Below are 8,764 nucleotides of genomic sequence, written 5' to 3'. Positions count from 1 at the left end.
GCTTCAAGTGATTTTGGTGCTTTCACTTCTAGAAAAAACAGTGAGATATTTCGAGTTTAAATTCTCTAAATTCTTTTACCAATTAAATGACTTTTGTGAATAAAAATAAAATTATATTTTTATTTGCGCAAGATTGTTCATAAAATTTAGTTTCGTTAAACCGTTTAAAATGAAACTTTCATAAATAGCAAATTATTGGAAGATATACTTGGCTGCTACAAATAATAAATAATTGTATTGATTAAAGTTTTTTAAAAAGAAATCAAATAATTAGCTTAAAAATTATGTTTACCATTCAATAAATTAATTTAGGGACAAAATAACATTGCATTTTTTTATTGGGATATATTCTTAATTATTGTATAATTAATATCAATTATTAAGCATTTCAAACAATAGAATAAAATTAATTAATTTTCCAATTGAACATTTGTAGCCGATTTTTCGCTGTACAATCAGTATTAAATTTCTCATTCAAATAGTCTATAAACACGAAATAAAATTGGCCAAAACCTAAATGGCATTAAATAGAATGCAAGTGGACCTACTGAGTCCTCACCAACAAAACAATTAATACCCGTTGATCATTCAATTCTGACTGATCATCTTGATTCTTAATTCCTTGACCCTCCGTTCTATGATGGTCCTTTATGCCGTGTTTGATCGGTTCCATATAAATAGAAACATTACCCCTAAAAACCGATCAGAGTTTATAAAAACAAGGAAATAGTTTATCTACACCCTGTGTTAGGGTAATCCTGTCCATTCAGTCAATTAAAGAAATTTTTTTTTTAAAATATTATTATTTTATTATTTTTTAATATATGATCAAAAATATTTTTATTTAAATTAAAATATTATAATAATTAGTTTTATATATAGATTGCAGCGTAAAAATGGGTATAGGTAAAGTTTTTTCCGAAAAACAAATCTGGATACATTCGGTCCAATTCAAATCTGGACTTCAATTCGGTTCAAACGGATGACCAGCGGGGCCCTCTGCATTGTTGGCACGTCTTTTAGTGGTCCCCAGAGGCTTAATCACGGCCTTCCGTTTCTTCTCTGTAATTGGCCATATCAACGTCAATACAACCTTTAATCCAATACAGCTGCGACACACTTTAATATGGCTCCAGCAGCAAGCCAAATCTCACCCTCCTTTAATGAGCGTGTAATTTTCCATGACACCTATCAAGATCTACGAGTGCGCGTGTAGTTAGTGGATTTGTTTTGAGCGTGGACTGGCAGTCAAAGCAATTTAATTTAATTTTATGACACACTCTCTTTCACAATTTCAAAGATTTTGCAGTAACTTTTGCCAATACACATTTGTTTTGGTCTGAAATTAGAATTTGAAGGTAAGACAACAACTTAGAACAAATGGAAAGCAACACAGGACATGTCAATTCTATTCTAATTGAATAAAACTATAATGGGAATGCTTTATAATAAGTGTTATGATATATTTTTAACTGATTTAGTTACCATTTATTAAGAAAAAAGAGAGTGTTGGATTAGAATTTTTCATCACTAAACTCGTAAATTTGCCAATTTAAAGGAATCATCTAGAGCTAAATAGAGGATTAGGTTCAACCATCTTTTTTTACAGGTCAGTTACTATAATAACCAAAGCCTACAGAGAACTGACATGAGCTTGTGGCCAACCATTACTGAATCAGAAAGTAGGATGTTTGGTGGGGTTAAGGGAAATATGAATGCATTGGATTTCACAAAGTCTTGAACTTTCCTAGAAAATTTAATGAGAAATAACGTGATTCCCATTTCTACAGGCATATTGATGTTGGACTTGGACACAAAGAATGGAATGAGATTCCTATTTTTGCTTCATTTCTTCATCAACTTAACAAATCCTTCTTTTGCGATTGTGGCTTCAGTTTCAAACTCCATGGAAAATTGAATGAAAAAGCACAGAGCTTTTCACACTGCGTTAATTCTTGAAATACAGAAAATGATGACATTTATTTGGGAAAATGCAAATATATATAAGAAAATCTTTGATGTCCTTGTCATTTCACTACCTAGAGATCACTCATATTCTAAACGTACAAAGGGAAATTAAATGAAAGGGACTCATGGATCCACATGCAGATTTCAATTATTCAATGGGCAAACAGTACAGGAAGGTCATGTTTCCAAAAATAATTACAAAGAGAAAACCAAAAGAGAAATTAAGATTAGACTCACTACTATGCATCTAAGTAGGATCTGTCCTTTTCCATGTCGGCCAAGGCCTTGAAGAATTAACAATTGCAAGACTACAAGAAGATTGAGCTAAAAAATGACAGGCATTTTACTCCACTGAAGAATGATAAAATAAATATGTTTTCTTTATAATATATATTTCATTTACAAGCAACAATCCAACTTTAACATTTTCAAGGCCAAGATTTCAATATCAATCATATACAAATAACAACTGAAACAAATGAGAGGCCTAAAGAAGTGGAAAAAAAAAATGAAGAAAAAACCAAAAAGACAAGCTTGCTCTGTATTCTATACTAGGTTAGGTATTTGTCCACTTCGAGTCTTTGTATAGCACCATCCACATCGTCACACAATGACGCCTTTCTATGGATGAAGTTGTTCAATAAAATAAAACCTCATCAAGTCCCACCAATGCTTAAATATGTTACCCTGAGAAGTCTCGGGTTGCAGAGAGTGTTACCCTGACCCAAATTATATTCAGAAGCTATGCCAGTAATGGTTCATCTTGCAATACCTTGAGCTGCCTCTTCGCATATATAGTAAAGATAATTGTGGTAGCTACTGTCGCACAGAAACCAATGACATTGAAAACAATTTGTGGAGCTGAAAGTGAATGCTGGTCATTTGAAGCATCTGCCAAGGTCTTTATAAGGATCCCACTGCAATAAATCCAAAGTTTATGAGTTCAGGAACAAGTCAAAGACATACTAGTTGCTAAGAACCATGTTCAATACCCAACCATTGTAGTCTACTTTCAGTTGATGACCAGCAGAAAAGTTCTATGTGTCATGCAAAGAAAATAAAAATAGACTGTAACCCAGTTGCCTAATAGAATAAAAGGAAAAGGAAAAGGAAAGCAATACACATGGCAGAGCTGACGATTTCACATTCTGCAGCGAGTAATGATTTCACTTTCCTTTTTGCTGAAGTAGGCATGTGCAAGCAAAACAAAACAGAAGCAAGTGATCACAGGAAAGAACAAGTGGAAAAAAGAGGCAAGAAACTTGCTGACAGAGGTGATCTAATGAATCTGCTAAAAAATGCAGCAGTTGTTCCTTGAACGGATGATTTCACATGCTGCAGCAAGCTAATAACCAGTATTCACAATGTTTCTGTGGTTGGCAGTTGAAAGTTTATGACATGATGACAACAGGGGAAGAATCTCACATTTAGCAGAAGTAAGTGGATAAAGAGCACTCGTGAACTGAGGAAGATTGGAAGATTAGATGCCTTGATCAAAACCCTTAAAATGAAAATGTGATTATTAAAATTTTATTAAAAGGTTATCTAGTGAAATTAGGCTATAGCCTATTTGTCTTCCTTCTAACAAAAGTTACCCTACTTAATCTTGGCAACTAAGAAAGAACTTTGCCTGCATCGTCATTTTCCAAACGAGCCCACAGCACCAAACAACAGACAAAAAAAAAAAAAAAAATTCAAACAGAACACATGCAACATCAAAACCTGGATCACCCAACATATGCTTTTCAATGTGCAAAAATACTATGCTTCCTAAACTCATTACATTTCCTCAAAAAGCACAAATCATGCTCAAGCCAAACTTTGACAACGCAATTGGATATACACATCATGACCATTCTATCCTCCCCATCTACCCAAAAGCAACTTGTGGGAATAAAGCAACGGTTGATTACAGTGTCAACAAAGTCCTGAAGTAAGCAATCAAAACATTCAAGAGCCAGAGAAACATATCACGGGATGGTGGAAACCTATGTTTCAAGCACATATAGAAACATATGCATAAATTTTGAGTGTGCGTGTGTGTATAGCTTGCAGATAGGGCATTTGATAGAGTAGAGTTCTTACGTGTAGATTGCAACAAAAATCTCTGGCACCATTCCTATCAATGATCCTAAGATATAAGGACCATATTTAACATTTGTGGCAACAGCACAGTAATTATATAAAATATATGGAAATGGAGAAATCCTGATTAATGTTACAGCTTTAAACTGATGAAACCAGTTTCCTTCACCAGCTGCTCTCAAAATAGCAGCTTTTTTTGGATATTTTTCTAACCAACCCTGCATCAAGAATCATGGAACTACATTAGGCACATTAATAAATAAATGGTGTAAATAGTTGAATGGAAAACTTGGTGCAAGGTTCATACTTGAATTTTATGAAGGAACAGTGAGCCAATGATATATGGAAGAGATACACCCACAGCTGCTGAAGATATAATTAACAGAAATCCAAAGCCATAACCAAATGTCATCCCAGCTACCCACATAGAAGGAGTAGAAGGTAAAAGTAGGGTGGGGAATAATGCCACAGAAACAAAGACCAGAACTGCCAGCACTGGAGTGCTAAATGTTGTTGTCTCCCAATTTATGATGGGAATGAGCTCCTGAAAAATGTATTAATCAGTTAGAGACCAACTTCAATAATTGCACAAATAATACGAACTTTCTTAGCATTTTAGCATCAGTTTCACAACTGAAGGGAATACTAAAAGGCATCTTGTTACTACCGAATCAGAACACACAAGAACCAGAACAATAATATTCAATGGCTAAGGAAAATCAAGCAGCAAAAAATGCCTAAGACCATGAAACTCAGAACTGAGAATACACTTATAAAACCCTCAGCATATCGATTAACACATTTACTCATAAAGGTTCTAATCCACTTAAAAGAAACGCTAACTAAAGCACTGCTAAGCATAGGATTAAACAATCAAATAAAATCCACACCATCTTCATCAGAATACATTATTACACAAATAAATCCACATGATAAAAATTGTCGTGTCAAAATATTTAAGAGAAAATATCGGCCAACATTTCCAATTAGATAACAACCCAACAGAGATTCGTAGTAAAAAGCATAAGAACTTGATTTTACAAATAACAAGACCTGCATTTAAAAAAATTGCATAAAAAAGAAACCAGCTTCATTCTAGACAAGCATTATTGCACAATTTCACAGGAACAGAAGAACACCAGAAATACCCTCCACAAGCAATGAAACTGGCAAAATTAATGGGCAAAACCATCCCATTCACACAAATCACTAAGAGCAACCCTATAAACAAATTACTAAAATCATTTTGAAAATCAGAATCAATAAACCCAAACCACACTCATATATTGAATCCTCCCAAGCATAAAAATTCATAAACAAAATAATGTTATCCATATAAAAATACCCAGCCAATTTCCAGAAATGGACTGCCTACTTGGGCGGCTTGTGACATCAAAGCAAATCAACAAGGGAAAAAACAAACAGTGAACCGAAATCACAAATAGGCATCGCTTCAACCACAAATGCATAAAATCTAATTAGCAAAACTAACCTTGTCCATGAAAAACGGAGCCACCCATTTGAGGCAAACAGCAGCCAACAATCCCAAACAAGTAAACAACAAAGCTAACTTGACCCAATACCATACCACAGACCCCCTCCATCTCCATAAACAAAAACTAGACCCTTCTGCAGCCGCAACAAATCCCCCATCTTCCACCTCACAATCTCTCAATTTGACATACTCCCCATTGTTATTACCCTCTTCATTACTGTCAGCCTCCACTCTCATCGTCAACTGTGACACCACAATGCCATCCTTGTTATAAGTCATCTGATCAAAGCAAAAACCCTAAGAAGAAAGAGAAAATTGAAGTTTGCAACTTTCTGTTTGGTTCTTGAAACAGCCGAACTGGGAAAATCTCAATGTGTGGCCATTCTTGGAAACAAAGAGAATGGGAGAAGAGAAGACTGGCAGGTGAAAAGCAGACGATCAATGAACAATTTCAGAAGCGAAGGCCTTAAGTTATAAAAAGCAGAGATTTCTGTTTCGCGAAATTCCTAATTAATTAAAAAAAATAATGGAATATTTCCGCTACTTTATTCGTTTCGATTATGCCACATATAACGGCGCCGTGTCGTCGTTATAGGTTAGCCGTTATCATTTGTATTCCATACTGGCAAAAAACACGCTGACTTCGGTATACAGATACGTGGCGTAACGGGAGTGGATATTGTAACGACGTGGAGTTAGGGTGATTTTATTTTCGTGACTTTGCCGTCACGGGAAGTATTTTAACTTTTAAGTCAGTGAGTCAGTTACCGTGTTGGTGACTGAGTAACTCAGTGCTCGATTCGCTTGTTGTTAATTTTGGACGTTAGTTCTCGCTTTTGTGACACCGTCACAGTAGACAGACACGGCATGTTATAAGTGTTGCTTCTATGAGCTTTGAGTGTGCAGGAGATGTTGCAATCAGAATGTGACGCGTGTAATTAAAAGTAAGATGGCTTAAAATAAAAATCTCCCGTTAATTGAATATACAAAGTAATTTAAATTTTATGAAATTACTATCTCAAATTTCATAATATTTGTCGTATTTAAAATTTTATATTACTTAAAAAAATTATTAAATTTATTTAAATTGTAATAAATTATTAAGTAAAGTGACTATATTTTTCTTAATTTAATACTAATTTTCTGAAAAAAAATTAAATTAAAGTAATAATTATTGATTATATACAAATAGTAAACACGAAAAAAAATATTTATTATTTCTTAAAACCATAAATATGTTGAAATCAACTATTTTCTGACAAGTATTATGGAAAAGATGCGGTATATAATTCAAATTCAATAATTAACTTCTTAGTTGTGATTTGATAAATATTTCTACCATTATTAGATAAAAATAAATTCAATACTTGATTTTTCTTTCTTTGACATGAAATCAATGCTTAATTTAAATGAGAGTATTTATGCTAATACACTAGAAAAAAAATAATATCAAATTCTTTTTATAAGTGATAATTAATTTATAAATTAATATATGAGTTGATTCTATTAATGGACTAATGCTCCGTTTTTTTTCATAAAATAACTTGCAGAAAAATAACTTGCTAAAAAATGTTTTCCATGAAATATATTTTCCTAGAAAAATGTTTTCAAATGACTTATTTTCCGTTCTTTGGTTGTAATATTGCAAATTAGTTAAAAATATTAAAATTTTTATCTCATAAGACCATAAAAATATTAATAATAGTATAAATTTTATAATTTAAAAATTTTATTGTTAAATATAAAAAGAATGCAAAAAAAAGTAAATTACAAAAAAGCCGCCGGCGGTGGTGGTGGTCGGTGGTAAATAGTGACTGATGATAATGATGATGATGATTAATAAATTAAAAAAAATATAGATTTATAAAGTATGTCAATGTCCGAAAAATATTTTACTCCGTCGAAAATATGAAGTTATTTTTCTTAAAAAATGACCTAATTTTCCTTTGGCTAGAAAAATATTTTCCGTTGACGTATTTTCCTAAGCGCCCCAAACAACGGAAAATTGAGAAAAATATTTTTATACAAGTTATTTTACGAAAACAAACGGAGTCTAAATGAATTTTATCCATCATAATATATGAATTATATTAGAGTATAAGGAAAAGTATAAAAAAATATATACACGATGAATCAATACTGAAAAGTTATAATTATTAACGATTTAAACTTAAATAAAAGTGTAATTAATAAAAAACATTAAATAAAATTGTACTGCAAGATGTAATTGAGCTCAACTATTTAACCACTAATCTATGATTCAAAAAAAAAAAAAAAAAACAAATCTAATTGTTGGAAAAAAAAAGATAGTTACTATCCTTTTAATTGTATTATTTTTATACTTTTAAGAATTAATGTGAATATTCTACTTTTAACTAAATCAAAAGATTAAATGTAATAATTAAATAACTAATTTAGTTCATACTCTTTTCTCATAAATAATAAATCACTTATAATTAAATAATTAATCATATAAACTTTTAATTACAAGATAAAACTCGAAATGACTGTTACTTAAACAATTTTACCTGAATATTATTTCTATCTATTAAATTTAAGTATTTTCCAATGCCAAAAAATAAAATTATGAATTTAAGCTTGTAAGGCACTTCAATTCGAGGTGTACATTTGCCATTGGAGAGCTTCTCAAGTTTTCAATTTAGAAAAAAAAAAAGAAGCAAACATTGTAATATAGTAAGTACTATATGAAATTCAGCAACCGACAATTCCAATAAAGAAAAATAATATTTTATTAGTCCCCAGCTAAGCGTTCCATTCACTTTTATCTCATGAAAGTGAGAGTTTTCTATTTGTTTTATTTTTAACATTATTAAAACAATCCTTCCAATAAGACAACAATGTCGGAATCGGATTTTTTTATTATTTAATTTCTACAAAATACATTAATAGCATAATTTTCAATCATTGTTGTTTCATATAGCACTATCTCTTTAATATTTATCTTTTAATTTTATCTATTTTTAATTTTATATAATTTTAGATCAATTATTGAAGAATGCAAATGATATGTGGCAATCAAAGAAATATTTGATATTTGTCAAAGCAAAGACTTTGAAAAGGAAGTGGTGCTCTTTAAATGAGAATTAATACTATAAATCTATTGTTTTTTTTTTTTTTACCTAAATCAAACATGCATTTGTTGCTAAAATAAACATGATGTTATAATTATTATATAATTTACAATTTAAATTGGTA

General features: G+C 31.4%; 1 protein-coding gene across 1 annotated transcript; it reads right to left on the bottom strand.

Moving 5' to 3' along the window:
- Window positions 1–2,327: 2,327 nt before the first annotated feature.
- Window positions 2,328–6,059, bottom strand: LOC105645930 (Golgi apparatus membrane protein TVP38). Its single transcript, XM_012231674.4, has 4 exons — window positions 5,546–6,059; window positions 4,361–4,597; window positions 4,054–4,271; window positions 2,328–2,885 (listed from the first exon to the last, which is right to left on the bottom strand). Exons 1-4 carry the CDS (start codon window positions 5,825–5,827, stop codon window positions 2,711–2,713), a joined length of 912 nt encoding a protein of 303 aa, XP_012087064.1. The 5' UTR covers window positions 5,828–6,059; the 3' UTR covers window positions 2,328–2,710.
- Window positions 6,060–8,764: the final 2,705 nt, after the last annotated feature.

Source organism: Jatropha curcas, chromosome 4 (assembly GCF_041381405.1).
Source record: "Jatropha curcas cultivar XTBG-Jc1 chromosome 4, XTBG_Jcur_1.0, whole genome shotgun sequence".
Classification (NCBI taxonomy): Eukaryota; Viridiplantae; Streptophyta; class Magnoliopsida; order Malpighiales; family Euphorbiaceae; genus Jatropha; species Jatropha curcas.
This window is presented reverse-complemented; position numbering and strand designations above follow the sequence as displayed.